Source organism: Furipterus horrens, unplaced genomic scaffold (assembly GCF_987537825.1).
Source record: "Furipterus horrens unplaced genomic scaffold, mFurHor1.1.pri manual_scaffold_4, whole genome shotgun sequence".
In the NCBI taxonomy this organism is placed as follows: domain Eukaryota; kingdom Metazoa; phylum Chordata; class Mammalia; order Chiroptera; family Furipteridae; genus Furipterus; species Furipterus horrens.
Genome location: NW_028327174.1, coordinates 53,424,492 through 53,447,767, shown reverse-complemented (window position 1 = coordinate 53,447,767; position 23,276 = coordinate 53,424,492). Strand labels below are relative to the sequence as shown.

General features: G+C 52.1%; 2 protein-coding genes across 6 annotated transcripts; one reads left to right on the top strand and one right to left on the bottom strand.

Annotated features, from left to right (window-relative positions):
- Nucleotides 1-122: 122 nt before the first annotated feature.
- TARBP2 (TARBP2 subunit of RISC loading complex) lies at nucleotides 123-5,261 on the bottom strand. 3 transcript variants are annotated; one of them, XM_090273288.1, is made up of 9 exons: nucleotides 4,995-5,261; nucleotides 4,273-4,442; nucleotides 3,353-3,455; nucleotides 2,725-2,820; nucleotides 2,088-2,160; nucleotides 1,758-1,875; nucleotides 1,309-1,436; nucleotides 714-915; nucleotides 123-555 (listed from the first exon to the last, which is right to left on the bottom strand). In XM_090273288.1, exons 1-9 carry the CDS (start codon nucleotides 5,045-5,047, stop codon nucleotides 398-400), a joined length of 1,101 nt encoding a protein of 366 aa, XP_090129414.1. In that variant the 5' UTR covers nucleotides 5,048-5,261; the 3' UTR covers nucleotides 123-397. The 3 variants fall into 3 exon arrangements, with proteins under 3 accessions (XP_090129414.1, XP_090129415.1, XP_090129416.1); XM_090273289.1 differs by having other exon boundaries at nucleotides 4,273-4,437; nucleotides 4,995-5,058; XM_090273290.1 differs by lacking the exon at nucleotides 3,353-3,455 and having other exon boundaries at nucleotides 2,725-2,803.
- On the top strand, nucleotides 4,914-23,000 carry MAP3K12 (mitogen-activated protein kinase kinase kinase 12). Of its 3 annotated transcripts, none has more exons than XM_090273264.1 (14): nucleotides 4,914-4,978; nucleotides 15,080-15,561; nucleotides 15,914-16,097; nucleotides 16,907-17,098; nucleotides 17,368-17,526; nucleotides 17,655-17,813; nucleotides 18,707-18,815; nucleotides 19,043-19,152; nucleotides 19,281-19,397; nucleotides 19,519-19,656; nucleotides 20,039-20,663; nucleotides 20,826-20,896; nucleotides 20,987-21,260; nucleotides 21,670-23,000. In XM_090273264.1, the coding sequence occupies exons 1-14, from the start codon at nucleotides 4,914-4,916 to the stop codon at nucleotides 21,766-21,768; spliced, it is 2,784 nt and encodes a 927-aa protein (XP_090129390.1). In that variant the 3' UTR covers nucleotides 21,769-23,000. The 3 variants fall into 3 exon arrangements, with proteins under 3 accessions (XP_090129390.1, XP_090129388.1, XP_090129389.1); XM_090273262.1 differs by lacking the exon at nucleotides 4,914-4,978 and adding an exon at nucleotides 6,929-7,027; XM_090273263.1 differs by lacking the exons at nucleotides 4,914-4,978; nucleotides 21,670-23,000 and adding an exon at nucleotides 6,970-7,027 and having other exon boundaries at nucleotides 20,039-20,457; nucleotides 20,987-21,131.
- Nucleotides 23,001-23,276: the final 276 nt, after the last annotated feature.

Sequence of the window (23,276 nt, the reverse complement as noted above, 5' to 3'; positions counted from 1 at the left end):
GCCTTCTGCCACCAGAAAAGCAGACATGGGGACATGTGGGGGACAAGATGGGGAGGCACAATAGGGTAGGTGATCTGGCATTAACCTCCTCTGCCATTAACTACTCAAGAAAACAGAACAGGTTTAAGAATCCAAAGAGCAGCACATTTATTCTGGGCTCTAGGGGACAGTGACAAATTCCCTTTACCGTTACGAGTAACATGAGGACAGATTCCGAACCACTGAGGCTCTGTGGTCTCTGACTGCTGCCGCCATGCCCTCCTCAGCCTTCATGGAGGCAGTCTGTGTCAGAGGTAGAGAGGGCACCTCCAGGGAGTACCAGAGCTGGGCAGATGCCTGGGCCGAGGGCAGGAAGAGCAGGGAGCAAGGGTGTCCGTCCATGAGTCCAGCTGGAGCTTTATTTGCTGCCGGCCATGATCTTGAGGTACTGCAGGGCACGGCGGGCAGCCTCTCCACGAGCCGCCTCCCTGGTGGTTGCGGAGCCATGACACACGGTGGCCGGCTGTGTGGACAGCTCCACCAGGCACTGGCAGAGCCCACTGAGGCTCAACTCCTCTGAAGACCGAGAGAGAGGAGGGAGGCAGTGTTGGATGGGAAGGCAGCACCAGGAGGGCCGGTCCACGTCGTCGTCATGCCCTCCCTGACTCCTTACACCCGTCTGTACTTGCTCTGGTCCAGTCCCCACCAGCCCCCGGGCCCCCAACTAGCCATACCAATATCCAGGTAGCTGACATGGAAGGCCTGCTCCTCAGAGAGCTCACTGAGGACACCGCAGCAGGCAGGGCCCAGAGCACCTAAGGAGCCCAGGGAGCAGCTGCGAAGGGACAGGATCTTCTCTCCCACCGAATTTCGCAGAGAATCCCATGTGCAGCCTGGGCCCCGGTTCCGAAGTCCATCCAGGCGCGAGCCCACACCCTGGCGAGACAGAACCAGTGAGAAAGATGTGGCATTGGGCTGGAAGACCCAGGCATTTAATAGACATTTAATGTCCAAGGAGAGAAAAGCCCAAAGAATGGTACCTTCAGCTTGCCTCCACTCAGACAATCCCCATATGGTCCCTTCTCACTACTAGACCCTGGACTGGGTGCCCAGGCAGCCTTGCTCATCCCAAGAACAAAAGCCTACAAGGCCCCTGCCCTCAGCCAGCTCCCCCATAGCTGAAGCTGAGAAGAGTCCCCAAGAACCCAGGGTCCATTAGGAAAAATAAACAGAAACAGGCCTGGGGACCAGAAAGGCTCACTCCCAAGTCACAGAATTGAGTCTCCAGTGCCCTGGCCTGGCATGGAGGATGGCCCACAAGCCACTTACAATGGAGAAGTGATCATCCTCAGGTTCTGCCTCATTCCCATCCCGGGCATCCAGAGGCACTGTGTGCACTCGAAGCAGCATTTTGGCTGCCGCATTACGCTTTGCCAGTTTTTTGGAAGTGCCACTGCCTGTGTGTGGGGAGAGGGTTACTGGATTATAACTCCCAACAGACCCAGTGCTTTCCACCCAGCTCAAACCTGGGTTGAGGGTCCCCTCGGGAGATGTCAATTGGAAAGGGGAGCTCAGGACCTGCCATGCACCTGAGACGTTGGTTGGCCAGAAGAGGGGGGAAGATAGGGTGCAAGGAAGAAGCTAAGAGGAAGGAGCCAAGCTGGGGGTCTCAGCCAGAAGAATGGGACTGTAGCAGAGAGGCGAGGCACTGCCTGCAGCCAGGACTGGAGTGCTGGGGGACAGACAGTAGCTGCAAGAACTCCCTCCTGCCCAGTTACCAATCTCAATGAAACGTTCCACTCGGCAGGTCATGGTAAACTCTTTGCGGTGGGCTGGCCCAGACTCCTGAGTCACCGTGTACTCAGGCAACCGCCAGCCCTTCTGCACCACCAGCTCCTTGGAAGGGAGAAATAAGGGTGCACAAGGCCGAGTGAGAAGAGTCCAAACATCCTCTCCCTCCTACCCTAGAGCCTCAGATTCCAGGTTAGAGGAGGAATAGAGGGGATAGAAAAGCCCTCAGAACAAGGTAACCACCCCCATAACCTTCCCTCATGGCCCCTGGGTCAAGGGAGGGCAGGCATGCACAGGAAATGAGGATGGGGGCACACCTGCAGAGCACCAACAGGGTTGCACTCAGATTGCTGAGGAGAGACAGGGGGCTGCACCTCCATGGGGGTGCTCCTGAAGGAAAAAGGGCCCAGGGCCAAAGCTGAGGGGGCTAGAGTCTTCTGCTCCCCGGAGTCCTAAGCCTTGTTTTCCTTGCCCCTACTACCATCTCCCTACTTCCAGCAGGGCAGGCAGCTGTCTGTACAAACGTCTAGGCTGCTTCCTTCCCCCTCCCCTGCAAGTGAGGTCTCTTGCAGGTCCCAGGCCCATTTCAGTTTTCTGGAACACGTGGTCATCACCTCACCAGGACAGTGGGAAAGGGGCTGTATATCTAGTCCCTGGAAGCACCTGATAGGACTCAAACACAGAGCCATCACAGGGCCAGCCCAAAAGAAAATGGGGCCTGCAAGACCCTTAAACATGGTCAAACATCATATAGCTATTTAAAAGTCAGTAATTACCTCCTGTCCCAAGAGCTTACCAGCTGGTGAAAATTCTTCCAACTCTGGTCCCCAACTATTTCAGCCTCTGTTTACTCTCAGACTTCCTCAGGCCTAACCGGCCTGGGTCAAAAGGTTAGGGGCCAGGAGCCAGGACCCCTCCCTCCCCGCCTCAGGCAAGTCAATAGACACAAAATACCTGGTTGGAACAGCAGATAGAACAGAAGTAGCAGCCACTGCAGCAGTAAAAATCGGAAAGTCCTCAGGCAGTGAAGAGTCTAGGGGAGAAAAAGAACTTCCCGAGGGGAAGGGGGCCTTTGATTCACACCCATGTGGCAGGGAGAGGGGCAGTGGGAGGGTGGGGGACCCAGGTCCTCCTGCCCATCCTCTAAGAAAATGCCTCCCTACTCGAGTCAAAGACTCGGGGAAGCTCAACCACCAGCTCTTCCTCCTGGGATCCTTTGCTGCCAAACATCGGATCAAAAAAACTGAGAAAGGAGGAAGAGGGTCTCTTTCTACCCAAGAAACACAGGAACAACAAACTCCAACCTGAATGCAGAAGAGGGAAGGGCATTTGCTAGATAGAGAAGGCAACTCCCTCCAGCCTCAGCCTCCACCCTTCTCCCTCCCTAGCCACAGCCACAATCCCTCAGTGGAACTGGCCATTCCCCAAGCAGCAGGAGCCCTGGAAGCACCCTGCTCAGGGCCAGAAGAAACTCAGGAAGAGGCCAGGTCAAGGTGGCTAAGTGTCACCAGGTCAGGCCTCCTGGTGCAGGGGCTGGGTTCCTGGCAGGGCCTCTAGGATGCCTCAGCTGTTCCTCCCTCACCTGCTGTCCTCCAGGGCCGGCTCCAGCATGCTCCCCCCTTTGAGGTGTTTGAGGGCCACCTCAGCTGCCTTGTGCTTGGCTGCCTTCTTGCTGGGGCCCTGACCTGAGAGAGGGGGTGTGGGCAATACTGGAGGTCACTGGAAGGACAGAAGAGAAACCAGCATCCCACAACCTCTCTCCTCACAGCTACAGGGAGTTAATCAAGCCCCTTCACACTGACCTCCCCCTGTTCAAGACTGGAAGTGTCATACTACTTGCTCGTAGGAAGGGCCCTTATCTTTCCACGAGCTTCCCCAAAACAAGCTATGCCAGAGAGAACTGCTCCTGAGCTCAGACACCTTGGGTGGAGATTCTTTCTCTCTCTTACTTTCCTTTACGAAGCTCTTTCTCTCAATAAAGAGATGGCTGGAAAAATAGAAGGCAGGCTCTAGAGTCAAAGCCTGGCTCTACCACTTATTAAGTATGTGATTTTGCACCAGTCACTGAATCTCTCTGAGTCTCTGTCTCTTCATATTAAACATGAGGATACTACCACTTACATCACTGGATTAGACTGAGGTTTATGATTAAACATGAATTTTATTAAACACTTGCAACAGAGCCCAGACAGGCAGCACTCACTCCCCCAAATACTTTGCTGAGATTTTGGTTTATCTCCTCTTTCTCCTCCGGGATGACAACGATCTGCCAGATCACTGGGGCAATCCAGCTTGCTCCTCTAACTCTCTTCCAAGTCCTACCCACCTTCTCATAGCCCTATTCTCCCAATCCAGTCGCTGGCCTTTCCTCCTGAAATGTCTCCCTCCCTCACTGCTCTTGGAGAAGAGGACTGTGAAGAGACTCAAAAAAAAAAAAAAAAAAAAAGCCAACGGGGCCCTGTGAATGCACACCCCAGCCAAGGTGGCCCAAGCCTTCCTCACCAGTGCAGCTGGTATCGCCAACGGTGACCCGAAAGGTGAAATTAGGCTGGTGGGCTTGGCCCTCGGCTTTGAGAAGGTCGTACACGGGCGTCTTCCCTATTCTGGTCCCATACTCCTGAAGAAGGCTGATCGGGGTCTTGCCCGGGTTGGCTGCCAGCATTTGCTCTATACTGGGGCGAGGGGCACAGACCCTCATCACACCTCCCTTCTCTGAACCCACCTGGCCAAGCACTGCTATATCAGACCCAGGCACACTGTGAGGGTCACCGGGTCCAGGGGACCTCAGGCAGTACAGCAGCCATTGGCTGGGTTCAATGTGGAATGGAGGTGCTGACTGGGAAAGCAGGGTCCACTGTCCCCGGGCAAGCGGGAAATGCACTGTTCCTGTCCCAGTTAAGGTGGGGGATCCTGTATCCGAGTGCAGGTTGGAAATGCATGTCCCCTAACACCGTGCAGTCCAAGAACCCAGTACCCACCAAATGCACTGAACGCCGGAGCATAAAGCCCAATGCCCCAGTGCAGTATGGGAACCAGGCCAGCCCCAAACTATTTCGAGCTGGAGGCAGTGGCCACAGCTCGGTTGAATGCCGGGAATCACGGCCCACTACCCCAGCGCTTGCCGGGAACAACCCTCAGGCCAGATGCATGCTGGGGCCGCGCCGCTACCCGTCCACACCGCGCCGCGCTCTTCGCCCTGCAGCAATCGGTACAAGGCCGCTCACCTGGGCAGCCCGCAGCCTGTGGTAATGCCAGAGCCCGGCTCCTCTTCACTCATTCCCTCCTCCGTCCCCGCGGGCACCACCGTGACTTCAGCCTCCACGCGCCCCAATACCACGCCGACACGCTAGAGCCGGGGCCAAGCCCCGAGTTGCGGCCAGCCGGGCCCGCTGTGGAGCATGCTGGGATATGGAGTCCCCCGCCCACCCGACTCCATGAGTCTCCATCAGGAGAAGAGCGATTCGCCCCACAACCCTCCGCGTGGTTTGCCCTGGTGGGCAGCACCGCCTTCTGGGAGGAGCGGACATCTCTACAGTCGTTCCCCGAGCTGGGGGTGGGTTTTTTTTTATATTTGTTTTAAACATGGTCTAGCCTCTTTCCTCCCGCGTCTCCTCTTACCTGGACATGCGTAGTAGCGAAGTGGAAGCGGCTGGGGGCGGGGCAGTAAGCGCTAACTCAAGCAATGATGTTGAGGTGAAGGGTTTTGAATACGGAGAAAACTACAGAACCCAGGAACTCCCGCGTCATCTTTATAGCAGCCGGAGGGGCAGGGTTGAGCATGCACGCGAAACTTCCTGGCGTAATTGGTATTCCCTAGTGCGCTTACTTGCTCTAGGTGGATTGCGATTGGTTACTTCACCTAGAGGGGCAGGGACAAGGAAAGAGTCAGCCCTTTGACCCCGCCTCTTTCTTCAGAGAAGGTTGTGATTGGCCTAGTGATGAGACTGCTGTCGGATCCTGACTCTGCAGTATGCCAGGGTGGACCTTACCTGGACGCGGGTAGTAGACTGTTCTCTGACCCTCAGATCGCTGGGACTGTTGTGTGTCCAAGTGCACCTCAGTCTACCCCCAGCCATCGACCTGAGCGCTTGGCGTTTGGGCCTTCGTCTCACAGAACCTGCTTCCTTTTCCTAGGTTATCCTTCACCTCTTCCCATTCAGTTCTGCCCTGCAGTCTGTCAGGTTTCCACTTCTTTCCTAAAACCTTTGCAAAATGGCCCTAGTGAACCTTTCTGTAGCTGCCAGGAGAACCCTCTGGAGCCTGAGAATCAGGAGGACGACAGAATTAGAAGGACTAAGGCACGTGGTGGTCTCATTCCCTTTGCCCTGGATCTTGGGTCTCTCAGTTGAAGAGAGCAAGAGATTTTTGCCTCTTAAGACTAATCGACTAATTGGGTTTCAGAGCTCCATTCCCTCCTCCCCAAAGTCTCACAACCACTGGGCTGAAAGAGAAGGGAAAATCTTGTGACCTTGGAGAGAAAAAGATCACAAAAAAAATGTCTGATTCTAATGAGTGTTCTAATGAGAGTGGGTCAGGGAAGAAAGAGAAGGCTTGCTCTGAGCCTGGTATGGAGATCCAGAGGAATTTTGAAATAATGAGGGGGGTCATCCAGGAACACGGAGGGGGACGGGGCATTGAGCCGAGTGGATTCCCATTGGATGGAACTGGAGTGGTGACAATTAGGGGACGGAAAGCTGCCAAAATTGGTATGACAGGGGGAGCAACGCTAGCGCGGTGGGGGCGGGAGGGATGCGGAGGGAGGGGCTGGCGGTTTCCCATCTGAGGGGCTACTGCCTCAGGGTATAGGAGGGAGTTTATAAGACCCGTCTTAGGGGGCTTCTACGGAATCAGCAGAAGGCCCTTAGTGGGACCTCCAGCAGGGACGCGAGGAGCCCAGACAGGCCAGGGACGAGCCAGGAGTGCGCCGGATGGCAGCAGCGGGCTCCTTTAAGAGGCCGGCGGCTCCAGCGCAGCATCCCCCGCTCAGGGCGTGTCCGTCCCGGGGGGCCAGGGGCGGGGGCCTAGGAAGGAGCGGGAGTTCAAGCGGAGTAAGGACGGGGCTAGGGGTCGGGGGGTGGGGGGAGAAATCTGGGGCGGAAACCCGGACACCGCACGAGCATCGCCTGTGACGGCGCCCCAGGTCCGGTTGAGGGCAGCGGGGGGAGGAGAGAAAGAGGAGGAGGAGGAGGCGGGAGCAGCATCCGGAGCCGAGCTGCAGCAGCGCCGCCTTTTGTGCTGCGGCCGCGGAGCCCCCGAGGTGAGAGAGCCCGGCCGAGTTGTGGGGGGTGGGGGGCAGGGGTGGGTCCGGGTACTGGGATCTGGGTGCCGAGGGAGGGTCGGGATGCAGATGTGGTGTGATGGGGGAGGGTGCAGCGGGGATGCCGACGCTGTGGGGGTGGAGGAACTGTGGATCTGGACCCGACGCCTGTGGGGATGGAAAGGAGAGGAACGGAGCGGAGGGACGCCGCGGCCCAGCTTGGAGATGAAGAGCCTCAAGAGCTGCAAAGGACTGTATGGGGTTGGGGTGGGGGTGGGGTTGGGGATGACTGGGGAACAGACTTAAGCACAGAGGCACAGAGACTATTATCCTCCTCTCCTCCTACTCATCCTCAGGAAGGGAAGGAGGAGGATGAGTTTTGGCCTCTGAGAGGGAAGGAAAGGAAGGACGGACAAGGCCTCGTGGGCCCAACCGACCCCCTCGTCCTCCCTCTGCATACATTTAGCAGGCTGCACCTGAGGATTATAGGCAGAAAGCACCTGTTCCTGAATGCCCAGGCAATGGTCCCCCTCCCCTCCCCACTGTGAAGCCTCTAATCCCCTCCAGCTGTGGTATTCACCTTTTCCATCCAGCTGTTGAATCCTCCCTTCCCCCATTACTATATGGCTTTCTCCCTCTTTTCTCTCCATCTCCTCTGGCTCCCCTAACCCATTTCCCAAGCCCAGGCTTTTCAAGAATCTGCTCCCTTTCCCCCACACACTCCTCAAACTCCTTGGCTTAGAAATGCACAAGAATCCTTTCCACAGAGTTCATACTCTTGATAACCATGGCCATGGCTGAGGGGAAGGAAGAGAAGGGGTCACAGGCTTTATAGATAGTGGAAAGAAACAGTGAAGTGTACCTTAGAATTTAGGGAGGAGTCCTGCTTTTTAGCTCCATTACCTGCTCGGTCTTGGAAGGAGAGTGGGTGAGTGGTCCTCAACCAGGAGGAAGTGCCCATGAGGTTTCTCCCCCATCCTGAGTTCTCAAGCCAGTCAGTGCATCCCTCTAAACAACTTACAGTTCTCTTCTAACTTGCAGGATGAACCCCATGGCTCTGGGAACTGATTTTTCAGCCAGAGGGTCATTTGTACCATGGGGAGGCAAGCAGAAAGGAAAGCACCCAATGTGCCCAGGGCCTTCCTATGCAGATGCTAAAGTTCCTCTGAGCTTTGAAGGCCTACTCTCTTCTATCTCACACTTAAGAGTGGCAAAAAGCAGCTTCCCTCTCAAGCCTGCCACTCACCCACTCACTCACATGGGGGACTAAGGTGATGCTGGAAGACCCACCTCCAGCACACATGAAAACATACAACTAAATATCCATCCCCTAATTAAAGCCACTTATGGGCAGAGGAAGCAAGAATTAAGGAAGTGGCTCAGGACTTCTCAGTGTCCTTACAACTGAGAATGACAGAATCCCTCTAAAAACCAACTGCTGTTTCCCAGTCCTTCCCCTGGAAGTGGTGGAGGTGATGTGGTATGTCTCCCCTGCCTGGGCCAGGGAGAAAGAAGGGATTAGGAATCAACTCCTTCAGAAGTCCCTACTGGGGGCAAAGGAGCGAAGTATGAAGATGATGCCAGTTGGGACATAGTCTTCATGGGGGGTTAGCCACAAAGACTGGTCTGTCTGCTTCATTTGCTCCCAGAAAGACTAGGTTCATGTGTGTGTTGGGGGAAAGTGATGAGGAGGCAGAGACACTATTGCAGAAGAGACCAAAGGTCATCCAGGATAAAGAGCCCTTGTTCTTTTCCTTCTTTCTTTGCTCTCCTTTTTCTCCCCTCCAGTTTGTCCACATCCTTTTCCACCTATACCCTCCCTACTGCCTCTTGCTTTGTGGAAGAGGAAAAGGGAAAGAAGGGATGGGAATCGCACGTATAAAACTCCCACTAGTGCTTGTCTGGAACTTTCCACGTGGCTAATGCTTATAGGAGGCTTGCTGGGTGCCAGGTATTGGGCCAGGAAGTTCATTTGGATTATCTCAATTAATGCTTATAATAGGACTAAGAGGTAGGCAGTGTTTTCAGCATCTCGATTTTAGGGATGGGGAAACTAAAACTTAAGTAATCTGTTCAAGGTGAAAAAGTCATAATGTGGCTGGAGCTCAGGGTCTGTCTGGCCCAGAGCCTGTTGTTCTGACCCACACTGTATGCTGCGTTACCACCTTGTGACATAGGTACCACTCTCCCCACTTAGAGATGAAGGGACCAAGGTCTATTAAGAGGCCTCGTACTCCAGGTTGCCCCAATGGTGAGGTGTCATCCAAACCTCTTTTGATTCTCAGGTCATCCACCCTCCCGCTATAGCACACTGTCCCAAGCTAGGTGACAGAAATGGACAGACACTCATTTTTGTCTCCCGTTTTCAATTTAAAGTAGATTTTTAAATTTCTTATTTTAAAACAATTCAAAGTTGTTACTGAAATATTAGAAAATGTAGATAAGCCACAAGAAAAAAAAAAAAACCCACAATTCCACCTATCTAGAAAACGGTATACGTATTTTAGTATCTATCCTTCAAGATCTTTCAAAGTACATGTTCAGCTGAGGAACTGTTCATTAAAATACGCTGAACTTCTTCCAGGTTTTCCTGTGATGGGTCGCAATATGGCCCATCATATCGTGCTCCTACCTTCCCCTTCCCCTCAGACATTAAAGGGTAGGGCTGAGGGGTGATCCTGGACCATGTTGCCCAGGGGGTGAAAATGGGGTGCAGAAAGAATTAGGCATTTTTCTTCAGACCAGAAGAGGTGGGATGACAAGATTTGCAGAGGAAGGACAAAGGATCTGGTAGAGGAATGATGAGCCTCTAGCACACCACTGCCATTGTGACCTGGTTCACCTGGAACCTGAAATTGAGATTTGTCTTGGGGAAATAGAAGGTCAGAGCCAAGTCTCCCTTCTGGTCAGACAGAAAGACCTGGTGTCCAGCCAACCAGGGAGGCAAAGCCAGGAGCCAGGGACTGCGTTTAGGGCATTTCCTACATCATCTTACTTAGCCCTCACCACCCATTAGGTAGGGTTAGGACTCTCGGAGAGGTTACATTCCTTAAACTAATTTGTGGCAAAAGTAAGATTCTAGTTCTGATCTCTCCAAATCCACAGCCGGCTCTTTTTTTCCTAAGCAATACTTTCCTCTCTTTCCCCAGTCCCTTCACTGCCCACCTTGCTGGCAGAAGATTGTGGTGTCTGCTAGGGGTCTCAAGGCTTGACTTGTATGAGGCTGGGGGCCTGGATTCAGGGGTGATCTCTAGTTTTCCTCAGGTTTTCAGGAGAACGCATTTTCTCCTTGAGCGCACTGAGAAAAGCTGTAGTTCTTTTCATCTAAAAAGAACCCTGGGGCCAGGACCATGGATTCTATAAGATGCAAAACAAAATCAAGCAGCCAAGTGACCAGAAAGCATGGCTAGGAGTCAGTCCTACCTCCTCTAAGGCTCTCCAAGCCTGCAGAGGTGAAACTAATATTCCAAAGTCTTGGATCGCCTTTCCCCATGAATGCCTCCCTTCCCACCCCCACTCAAAAGAGTAGGGGAATCTTCCTCATTTTCCTGAGTGCCAAGTGAAGTCCAGAACAAGTGGCTGGTGCTCAGTCCGAAAGCCTAGGATTTAAACAGATGGGTTGGCCTCTCAACTGAGCCCCCAACACAGGCAGACAAGCAGCTTGGCATTGAGAGTCTGCTGTTAGAACGGGAAGAAGCAAGAAGGAATATAAAGGGTTCCCTTGCCACAAGCTGGAGAACCTGGAGGGAGAAATTGAAGGGGGGAGAAAATATTCCCTGCCCCCTCTTTACTTCTCAGCCTCCTGAGGGGGCACTCTGGGAACCAGCACCAAAGCAGAGAATTGGGTAGCTGAAACTGAATTAGGGCCTCCCAGGGTGTCCAAAGAGCCTCTTACCTTGGAAGATGCACTACTTAGGGATCACTCTGTCCCTTCACACAATCTGGAGCAGAGAGTTCTGCACAGTAAGCACTTAGTAAATATGGTGGACAGAATGACTGACTAGTATATCCACCCCCTCCTGTCATATCCCTGCCCTACCCCCATACTCTGCGTAATTGATGGCTAGGGAGACAGCTCCCCTCCCCCAGGGTGACCAAATGTCTGGGCCAGGGGCTCCTAGCCCTGATATCCCCCAAAGCCCTGGCGCCAAGGCTCAGCTGGGGGTCAGTGGAGCACAGCTGGCAGGTCAGAGGAAAGGAAGGGGGTATTGGGAGAGAGAAATCTCTACTTACTACAGCTCCCTAGGGCCTCAGTCTCTACCACCCCTGCCCCTCTCAGGTCAATCTGGAAGAGAACTGTCATTAGCCTGAGAACAGGATGAGGGTGGATTGAGCCTGGATTGATTCCCTTTTTCTTGGTCCCATTTATTTCATCTGCTCCCACGGCCTTCAGACAAACAGGTGAAATGGCTTCTCTCCCTCTCTCCCCAGCTGCTGGCCCTGGATCCCAGAGGGCCCTTCTGGGGAACCCTGGGGAACTGGAGGGAGGCTAGGATGCATGTCACCCTCTCTTTGCCTGAAGCTCTCGGTTGCCAAACACCAAATGAAGCCTGAAAAATTCCTCTTAAAAACCAGGTGGTGTGCCTACTCAAGGCTCAGCTTCTAAACAGAAAACGAATTGGGGAGGGCACAGATTATCGTGTTCTTACGTCCCTTTTCATCTCCTTTTCTGTGTCCTCTCTCTCTGCTTTTCAAAATCAGTTTTTCAGTCCATCCGTCTCAGTTTGGACTCTCCCTGGCTTCACGCTGTTCAGGTCTGCGTACCTCTCAACTTGCCCCTCCCTCTCTAGCTGTTCCTGTCATCCTCTTGTTTATTCTGCCTTTCAACCGATTTCCTGCTTTTGCTGTGACACTGCACCCCCAATGCCAGCATCTGCCTCCTCCACTAGAGCCCGGCCAAAGATCTGCATGAGGGGTCGAAGGAGGCATGGGCAGGAGGGGAGTGCAGATGCGGCGGCGACCACCGCAGCCAACCAGGCAACCAGCACATGGGCCAGCCTGGGTCAGGGGCGGGGCTCTGGCGCAGCCCCACCCCCGCCGCTGTCACGTGACCCTGGGCTAATCTTGTCCTGGTGACTTCACGCGCTGCCTCGGGCCCAGTCGTCATGGTTACGCCGCAGCGCCCAGCGCTTCTCCCAACCTGCTGTATCCCCTCCCTTTCCTCATTTGTACCCCCTTCCTCCCTCCGCCAGGCCCCCGCCCCTAGCCGCGCGCCCCATGCCACGTGATGGCCGGGAATGAGGTCGGGAAAGCGGAGGGAGGTGCTGGGCCTGCAGCCCCTTCCTTTCCGCTTCGAATGGCCCCCACTTAGGCTTCTAACGCTCCTGCAAGCGGCCTTGGCTCCTCCTTGAGCGTCAATCCCGCCCTCCCACCCTGTTGCCTGCCGGAGGAGCTCCCCGAGAGCCTGGCCTGTGTTCGTTCTCAGGGGTCCGGAAGAGGAGCCCCGTTTGAAGGACGCTGGCGACAGCCCTCGGGTCTTCCATAGGAAATTCTGCAGCATATTGACCCGATGCTTGGCCTGTGTTTTGTCATTTGCGTTATACTGTACATCTAACCTCTTGAAGTTGCTGATATCTTGTGGGACATGTCGGGGATTCGGAGACTGGACCTGAGTATGACTTCAGCTTTCTGAGCCTCAGTGTAATCAAGAATATAAAGGGACCAATGACAATATCTCCTACTCGGGGTGCTTCTAAGGTGTGAAGGAGCTCATGCGTAGGTAGTGTAGGAACAGTCCTTAAGACAGGCCTCTGGGGTGAGTAGATCAGTGGCCCTCATCTTACTGAGCACGCGGCAGGTGCTGAAGTCCTGGGATCCCATGAGAAATCACAGCTCTCAGAGGGGCCAGATGCCCTACCACACTGTGTGTCCAGGGTAATGGGAGTCATGATAGGAAGCACAGGGGACTGTGCCAGAGCAGCAGGAACAGGGAGGAAGGGCCTGGATGAAGTGAGAATGGAGGACAAGAGATCCTGCTTGAGAGCACACCTAGGGATGGACCTTGAGCTTCCTAGCTAAGGCTTCCTGGGCAGGTTATTTAATAATACCTCTGTCAAATGGACAAAGGACGCCTACCTTAGAGTTCTGAGGATTAAATGAGCTAATGTGCCTGTAACAGTATATACAGTCAGCCTCCCATAGGAGTTACCCATCCTTATTAGGTGCCCTGCCACAAAAGCCTGCTGTAGCTTAGTGTCCGACTCAGTTCTGTATGGCCTGGATACCGACAGCAGTGGGAGATGAGGCTGGGACAGACCATAGACAGGCAGCTAGACCAAAGGCAGTGGGGGCTACTGAAGGTTTCGAAGCAGAAGAGGGGATGCTGGCCAATTTGTAATTTTAGAAAGATTGTTCTAAAGGCTGGTGGAGAATGAGGTGGGAGGACTTGAATTTGGAAACCATTTGAGGCAGTTTTCCTGGGTCAGGAGACATAGCTAATGAGGGCTGAGTTAAGGCAGTAAGGTGGGTCTAGAGAAGAGAGAACAGAATGTTACTGGGCTGAAGCTTTTCAAATGCGCCAGACAGAATAAGAATCACCTGAGGTGCTCGTTATATCTGCAGATTCCAGGCCCACCACAGGGCCACAAATAAAGTCTTTGAGAGCCCTGGAAGTTGTTACAAGAGCTGAGACATCAGAGTGGCCAGGCATCCATGTAGATCTGCGTCATTATCCAGTGAGCCCTTTCTATATGTAAATTCCTGGCACCCGCTCCTGATGTGATTCAGAGGTTCTGATGCAGGGGGTTAAGGAATAATGAGGAACAGGTAGAGGATTGCTGTCCTCCAGAATCCTCACATCTCAGGATTGGTAACTGACTAGATATGGAAGGAGATGAGAGACTAGAATGACTCCTCTGTGTTAAGCTCTGGACAAGTTTGATAGAAGGTGAAGAATTGGCTGTGCCTGAGTGATAGCTAGTTTTCACCCTTTGTACAGTTGGAGAAACTGAGGCTCAGATACAGCTTGCCTGAGGTCACACACGAGGTAAGTGGCAGAAGCAAGACCAGGATTCAGACTTTTTAATGGTTGCTTTTTAAAAAAACATCCAGCTATGAATTGGGACAGATCTTCATTATCTGGAAAGCTGGGTCTTGGTTTGAGGAGCTGGGGATGGGGCAATGGAGAAAGAGGAGACAAGGTCTTCTCTTAACTGGCCCCTGGGGGAGAAGCTAGACTGATGCGGGTGGCACTAAGCAGAGTGAAGCAGCCACAAGGCTCCAGCTTGTCCTGACACAACTACATCCCCAGTGGATGGCTTTGCCTTGTTCCCAAATTGCGCTGAGGGGATAATGGAGCTGATTGGTCATAGCCTTCACTTACCCCAAAGAGGCCCAGGTGTGTACCTCTGAGCACCCTCACAGGAGACCAGATGTGAGCTCTGAGTGTGCCTCATGGTGGCTCTCACTTGAGTTTAGTGGTCTTGCTATCGCCTCAGCTGTATCATGTATAATAAGTATGTGAGTGTGGGTACCAGGTGCATCACCTGTATGCAGAAGGCCCAGGAATGGCATCTGAGAGTGCTTGAGAGGCACTGAGTGTTACCTGTGTGTGCTTATGTGCAAAGGAGCACATTTCCTGTGTGCCTGAGGTTGAGACTAAAAATAAAAGGTATCTGAGACCCTTATATGACGTGTGTGTGCATGTGAGCCTCAAGTGAAAGAAACATGTGCTCCTGACGCAAATTACCGTAATCATACAAGGGACTAGTCTATTACTGTAATACTTGACTTTGAAATATATTTTACCAGTATGTACCTGAGCAAGTTATTACCTGTGTCTTCCTGAGAGTGATACTCAGGTATGTTACCTGTATACCTGAGTATTATTCTCAGACTTGTGTTACTAATAGACGCGTGAGTGGGAAGCCTGTGTATCAGGTTTCCTAAGATGGGTCCCAGATGAAACTTGGAGGAAGATGGGTACATAAGGGTGAGGCTCATTATTTCTAGTAAGGATCCCCGTTCCTCAACCTGTGCCTCTGCCTCCAGGATGCACATTCTGAGCTGGCATACCTGTGGCTTTGACCACTTCTCCATCCTTTGTTCCCACAGGGCCCACCGCTCACCATCACACTGGGGCCCAGAGGCCATGGCCTGCCTCCATGAGACCCGCACACCCTCCCCTTCCTTTGGGGGTTTTGTGTCCACCCTAAGTGAGGCGTCCATGCGCAAGCTGGAACCAGATACTTCTGACTGCACCCCTGAGAAAGACCTGACGCCAACCCAGTGTGTACTTCGAGATGTAGTGCCACTGGGTGGGCAGGGTGGGGGTGGGCCAAGCCCCTCCCCAGGTGGAGAGCCACCCTCTGAGCCTTTTGCCAACAGTGTCCTGCAGTTACATGAGCAGGATGCAGGGGGCCTAGGGGGAGCCACTGGGTCCCCTGAGAGTCGGGCGCCCAGAGTTCGAGCAGATGAGGTGCGGCTGCAGTGCCAGAGCGGCAGTGGCTTCCTGGAAGGCCTCTTTGGCTGTCTGCGCCCCGTCTGGACCATGATCGGCAAAGCCTACTCCACAGAGCACAAGCAGCAGCAGGAAGGTAGGCTTTGTGGGCTTTGTCCTCTGGGGGCTCTCTCGCTGTTTCCCTGAGCTGGAGATCTGTTGGATAACTCCACCTAAGTCACCTGATGAGCCTCTTTTCCCAGAGTCTAACCCAAGCTCCTTATCCATCCATCAGCTACTGACTCCCCAGCTTCTTTTAGACCGCCCATTCACTCATCACCTTCCCTGTCTCTTCAAACCTGGTCTTGCTGACCTTTTCTGGCTACTGTTCTACCTCACCCTCCTTGAGTAATTTCAGCCAGCCCAGCCCTCTGCCCTTTGCTAGACCATCATAAGGCCCTGAGTGTGGCTCTCTCTGAGCCTTGTGGCACTGTGCCTCCTGTCCACAGACCTTTGGGAGGTCCCATTTGAGGAAATCCTGGACCTGCAGTGGGTGGGCTCAGGGGCCCAGGGTGCTGTCTTCCTGGGGCGCTTCCATGGGGAGGAGGTGGCTGTGAAGAAGGTACGGGACCTGAAGGAGACTGACATCAAGCACCTGCGAAAGCTGAAACACCCCAACATCATCACTTTCAAGTAAGGTTCAGGGCAGGGGTTGGGGATACTATGCTGAGGGAAGGGACCTACTTGGGCAGCAGCAAACTACCCCACTCTTTTTTAAAGTTGTTTTAACAAATTAATATTTTGTTTACATTTAATTTGTACTTAGTTCTAGTAAGTGTATTTTTCTTTTTATTTATTGATTTTATTTTATTTTTTAAGATTTTATTGCCCTGGCTGGTGTGGCTCAGTGTATTGACTGCTGGCCTGTGAACCAAAGGGTTACCGTTCAATTCCCAGTCAGGGCACATGCCTGGGTTGCAGGCCAGGGCCCAAGTTGGGGGCGAGCAAGAGGCAACCACACATTAATGTTTCTCTCCCTCTCTTTCTCCCTCCCTCCCCTCTCTAAAAATAAATAAATCTTTTTAAAATACATCTATCAGTTGCCTCTCGCACTCCCCTAACTGGGGACCTGGCCTGCAACCCAGGATGGGCCCTGACTGGGAATTAAACTGGCAACCCTTTCATTCACAGGCTGACACTCAATCCACTGAGCTGCACCAGTCAGGACTATTTATTGATTTGAGAGAGAGAAAAGGAGAGAGAGAGAAAAAAAATTGATTTGTTATTCCACTTATTTATGCATTCATTGGTTGGTTCTTATATGTGCTTTGACTGGGGATCAAACCCGCAACCTTGGCATACCAGGACAACGCTCTAACCAGCTGAGCTACTCAGCCAGGGCTATCCCTCCCGTTTTAAAGGAGACACCCAATTGGCATGGGTGGGAATGGGGTTCCAGATATGAGTACCGGGCTGGGTTCATACCACTGTTTGGCCCCCAGGGGTGTGTGCACCCAGGCTCCCTGCTACTGCATCCTCATGGAGTTCTGCGCCCAGGGCCAGCTGTATGAGGTACTGCGGGCTGGCCGCCCTGTCACCCCCTCCTTGCTGGTTGACTGGTCCATGGGCATCGCCGGTGGCATGAACTACCTACACCTGCACAAGATTATCCATAGAGACCTCAAGTCCCCCAAGTGAGTGAGCAAGCAGAGAAACACTGATGTGCATGGTCTCCTGCAGGTGACCCCACCCAAGTCAGTGTGGCCATCTCCCTGCTTCCAGACTGTTTTAAGTCCATGTGGCCATTTCAGAAAACCCCTCTCAAGGACAGTCCTATCTTGGGAGGGCTGGTGTGAGCCCCCTGCCTCTGGGTATCCCTAATGACTTAACAGAAAGGGAGTTGCTGCAGCTAGATGAAGTGTGTGGAGGGGCCTGGACCTCAGCTGACTATACTCTTTACCAGCATGCTAATCACATACGATGATGTGGTGAAGATCTCCGATTTTGGCACTTCCAAGGAGCTGAGTGACAAGAGCACCAAGATGTCCTTTGCAGGGACAGTAGCCTGGATGGCCCCTGAAGTGATTCGTAATGAGCCTGTGTCTGAGAAGGTCGACATCTGGTGAGGGCTGGGCTGAGGACTGAGAATAGCAGATGGTCAGCACAGAAAGGGTGGGAGGGAAGGGGCTTCCAGGGTCTGAGTGTAAGTGAGATCTATCTGCAGCAAGTGATGTCCCCTCTTATCCCCAGGTCCTTTGGTGTGGTGCTATGGGAACTGCTGACTGGTGAGATCCCCTACAAAGATGTAGATTCTTCAGCCATCATCTGGGGTGTGGGAAGCAACAGTCTCCATCTGCCTGTGCCCTCCAGCTGCCCAGATGGCTTCAAAATCCTGCTTCGCCAGTGCTGGTAAGTGTGGTGTGGCAAAGCCGGGAAGCAAAAGGGTATTGCTGATGGTTAGCCAGCACCTAGAACCCAGGCATCCAGGCCCAGAATCCTGAACAGGGAAAAGGGCACAGAGCTCCCAGATATGGCTCTCAAGGATCCCAGGATTCAGAGGGTGAATCCAGGGGACTATAATGTAGAAATGAGAGGAAGTGGATTGACCAGTACTCTGCAGAGGTGTGTTAGATTCACAGACACACAGGCTTCCTGTGACCGTGAGCAAACACTAAGGGACTTACAACACAGGAGGGAAGGGCCCTGGACCCTTGTTTGGAGCCCCAGTGGAAAGTTGAAGATTTCTAATCTTTGGTTAAACATTTTGCAAAGTGTTTCTTTTAATGGAGTCACTCAGAAAGAGGTTGGTTTTTTTTTTGGGGGGGGGGTGGCAAATGAGTTGGAAAAATAGGATTAAATAGGTTTGCTTACTGTAGGACTTTTAATATGCTAACAGATACAGTATTCCCTCACTTATCGCGGGTATTATGTTCTAGACCGCCCCCCTCCCCGCGATAGGTGAAAATCCACGGAGTAGGAACCTTACATTTATTTTAGTATTTATATATATTTTAAGGCTTTATAAACCCTTCCCACACACTTACAAGCCGTTCCCACTTATTAACCTTATAGCGAAAAATCCGCGATAAATAATTAAATATTTTTTTAAATCCCACGATACAGTGAGGCCGCGATATAGAGAGGGACTACTGTATAACATTTGTTAAAAATAGTTGACCAGGGAATTCTTTAGTCAGTACGTTCTAGAATTGGATTCTCCAGGACACTGAGAAAGGATGCCCTAGTTCACTTTTTGGCCTCCCTCAAATTACTCTCTCTTCCCCCAACTCCATTTCCTCCAGGAACAGCAAACCACGAAATCGTCCATCATTCCGACAGATCCTACTACATCTGGACATCGCCTCAGCGGATGTCCTTTCCACACCCCAGGAGACTTATTTTAAGTCCCAGGTGTGCTGTGGGTAGAAGAATGAACATCTCAGCTCCCTCTCTGAGGAGATGCCTTTTGAGGGAAGAAGAGTTTACTGGGATGGAATAGATGAGCTTTTGGAGGGCTGATACCTGGTGTTGGTCAGCTAGTTCCAACAGTTTGCCACAGTGCAAGCACCTGCAGAGGCTTTCTTGTGTATGCCTAGTGAAGGCATGTTCCTCACCTCTCATGGTGTCTCCACCCCCAGGCAGAGTGGCGTGAAGAGGTAAAGCTGCACTTTGAGAAAATTAAGTCAGAAGGGACCTGTCTGCATCGCCTAGAAGAGGAGCTAGTGATGCGGAGGAGGGAGGAGCTCAGGTGTGTGCCTGTGTTTGGAAACGTGATGTCACCAACAGCAGGGACTGTCCACCAGTTTCCAGAGACTGGGGTCAATTATGGCACCAAGTGAAGCCAGCTCACCTTGGGGACCCTTCTGCCCATTTCAGACACGCCTTGGACATCAGGGAGCACTACGAACGTAAGCTGGAGAGAGCAAACAACCTATACATGGAACTTAATGCCCTGATGTTACAGCTGGAGCTCAAGGAGCGGGAGCTCCTCAGGTAACCACACAGCCCTTATGCACCCTCCAATCCCATCTTCATGGAGCTGTGCCTGCCTCAGATCCTACTGAGCCTGGGTCCCCCTTCCTGGTCACATGCCAAACACAAGTGGTGTCTTTAGGAGGGAGCAAGCTTTAGAGCGGAGGTGCCCAGGTCTGCTGAAGTCGCACCCTTCCCGAGGCCTCCTACATGGGAACACAATGGAGAAGCTCATCAAGAAGAGGAATGTTCCACAGAAGCTGTCACCCCACAGCAAAAGGTGGGACCCTGGAATTAAGTGCTGAGGTTCAAAAACAGCAAGGGGCATACTGGAGAAGCAGGGGTAGGAGTCAAGGGTGCCAAGAAGACTGGTATGTAGATGGGGAGAGTCCTGGCTGGGCAGCTCAGTTGATTGTAACATTGATCCCAGTACACCATTGTTGCAAGTTCAATCCCTGGTCAGGGCATGTACAAGCAAGCAATGAATGGATAAATTAAATGAAACAAATTATTTTTCTCTCCCCCCTTCCTTCCCTCCACAAGCCATTTAAAAAGTATTTAGATGGGGAAGAGAGAGGCTTTTTGTATTGCCCAAGGTTAGGGAGTGCTTTCAAGTCGATAAATTTGTTAATCTCAAACTTGTCTTTTTGCTCTCCCACCAGGCCAGATATCCTCAAGACTGAGTCTTTGCTACCAAAACTGGATGCAGCCCTGAGTGGGGTGGGTCTTCCTGGGTGTCCTAAGGGTCCCCCTTCACCAGGACGGAACCGCCGTGGCAAGACCCGTCATCGCAAGGCCAGCGCCAAGGGCAGCTGTGGGGACCTGCCTGGGCTTCGTGCAGCTATGCTACCCCATGAACCTGGGGGACCAGGAAGCCCAGGGGTGCTAGGAGGGGGACCCTCAGCCTGGGAGGCCTGCCCTCCAGCACTCCGTGGGCTCCATCATGACCTCCTGCTACGGAAGATGTCCTCTTCGTCCCCAGACCTGCTGTCAGCAGCATTGGGAGCCCGGGGCCGGGGGGCCACAGGGGGACCTGGAGATCCTGGCTCACCACCTGCAGCCCGGGGTGACACCCCCCCAAGTGAGGGCTCAGCACCTGGCTCTACCAGCCCTGATTCACCTGGGGGAGCCAAAGGGGAGCCACCTCCACCAGTAGGGCCTGGTGATGGTGCGGGGCTGCTGGGAACTGGAAGGGAAGGGACCTCGGGACGGGGAGGAAGCCGGGCTGGGTCCCAGCACTTGACCCCAGCTGCGCTGCTGTACAGGGCTGCTGTCACCCGAAGTCAGGTAAAGTATGGGACAGTTCCTGAGTTCCTTGCTCTTTCCCTGGGGCCCAATTCCATAACTCTAATCATAAGCTATTCCTTAATCAACCCTTTATAATTATGTTCCCCTTCCCTGGGCTCAATACCTCTTCCCATTTTTGACCAGTCCACTTCTCTCCTGCAGAAACGTGGAATATCATCAGAGGAAGAGGAAGGCGAGGTAGACAGCGAGGTAGAGCTGACATCAAGCCAGAGGTGAGTGATAGAATACAAGATATAATGGCATCCGTTTCTGTTCTGGGTGGCAAGGAGCGCAATCAAGCTGTAGGTGTCTTTCCAACATAGGTGGCCTCAGGGCCTGAACATGCGTCAGTCACTATCTACCTTCAGCTCAGAGAATCCATCAGATGGGGAGGAAGGCACAGCCAGTGAGCCATCCCCCAGCGGAACACCTGATGTTGGCAGTACCAACACTGATGAGCGGCCAGATGAACGGTCTGATGACATGTGTTCCCAGGGGTCAGAAATCCCACTGGACCAACCTGCTTCAGAGGTGGTTACTGGCCCTGAACCCAGCTCCTTGCCCACTCCGCACCAGGACCTCCTCAGAGAGGAGCAGGTGAGTAACAAAAACAGCCAGATATTGGACAGGGAACAGATAGATACCTGGTCATTTGAGAGCTACTGGGGAGATAGATGCAGAGGCCAAAATAGAGGCATTTAACATTCAGGTCACTCGGTATCTGAAGCCGTTTCCACCAACACCCACATGGTGGAATAGTAGGCCTACAGTATGGACATTTTAGGTTTGATTACATGGTAGCTCTAAATCACAGCCAGGGAGGAATCCTGAAACTAGGGAGTGTCATGCCTTGGAGAATGGCCTAAGCAACAAACTGTGGAGGTAGTAGAATCAGTAAATCGCTGGCTATTAAAACAAAGGCCTCAGTGAAGGATTCTGAAGGAATCCATTTTTAATGCCAAGAGATACTGAGCCTCACACCTCACTGCATGTCTCCTCTTCACAGGGCCCTCCTAATTCTGAGGACTCAGACTGTGACAGCACTGAACTGGACAACTCTAACAGTGGTGAAGCCTTGCAGCCCCCAGCCTCCCTCCCTCCATGAAAGCTACTCTTATTCCTGTACATAGAGAAATATTTATATAAATAATATATATGCGCCACATAATCAACAGAGAAAGATGGGGCTATCCCAGCCTTAAGTCAGGCTCAAGGGAGACTGACCCCTGACCAACTCACCTGATAAAACTCTAGGGACATTGGCAGCTGTGGAAATGAAGGACAAGGACTTCCCTAGAGCTGTGGTAAGGGCAAAACGGCCCCTCCCTGCTAAACCCCATTATGTTCAGCAAACAGGCAGTAGAAAAGCCAGACTTGCCTCCTATGATCCTCTATACCCTTTCTCCCAAACCTGAAGGAGGAAAGGGAGTCACTTAACTGCACTTTTTTGTTTTCAGTTTACTGTTTACACATTTTGCACTTGAGGATGGAGGCTAAGGTTGGCTCCTCCCCTCTGATTTTTCTCAGGTGCAACGCAACAAATTTCTTTGTCCCTCCATTTCTCTGCCCAAGTCCTGGCTTAGGGTCTAGGAGGGAGGTTAGAAGATTGTGAAAGCATGTGATGGCTCAGGCTGAAGAACTGGGGTGTTAAGTCCCTGCTTTTATCATGGTGCCTGATTGGGGTGGAGATTGTCATATTGTAATCCCTGTGAAAAACCTTGAAATATAACCACTCCGTGCAGGTCTAGCTGTTGAGGGTTTTCTTGGTGAACGAATTGGGTAGCACATGTGAAGTATAAGTAGCAGCTTTGGCCACCAGACATTATCTGAGGACTGTCGACCTGTTATTTCTTTCTTTTATGCTTTTCTCTAAATGAGTGTCACTTAAAGCAACAACCTTCTAAAATTATCTGCACAAATGGGAGCAGATAACTCTCTAAAGGGCAAAAATCTTAAAACACCCACTCTGAATATGGAGAAGAGGACCATAAATGAACAGTTATTACTAACATTTTTAGCTTGGACAAGGGGGATACATTCCTAGCAACCTGAACCCCAGTCAGACACACTTCCAGCTGTTTCCATGTGTGTGCATGTGTGTTCTTTCCTGTACCCCCTACCCTCCAATGGAATTGCTTGCCTACTCTTTACAGATAAATCCTAGGAGAATGTAACCTCCAATCTTTGGGATCAAAGGCACAGCCAGCTTGCTCTAACTATTAGGATCACTTTTCAATGCAGGCTCAAGGGAAAATCCAATCAAGGGCTACAAAAAAAAAAAGATGGAGTGGTAAACACAAGAAAACAACTGGAATAAAGCTTATATTAAAAACCCAAGCAAGGTCCTTGTCCTTTGAGGGATAAAAGGTGCAAAAAACAGCAAGACAACAGGAATAAAACCCACATGAATCACTGTGGCATCCAGTTTCTATTCACAAAGAAAAAGCTCCAGTCCATCTTTTAATTTTTTTTTTGAAAAATTCCTGACATTACAGAACTAAACTGAAATGTATTAATATTCCACTCTTACATTTCCATGACAAATAAAATTTCATGAGCCAAAAAAAAAAAAAAAGAGAAAAAAAGAAAAAACACAACAACAACAAAAAAAAC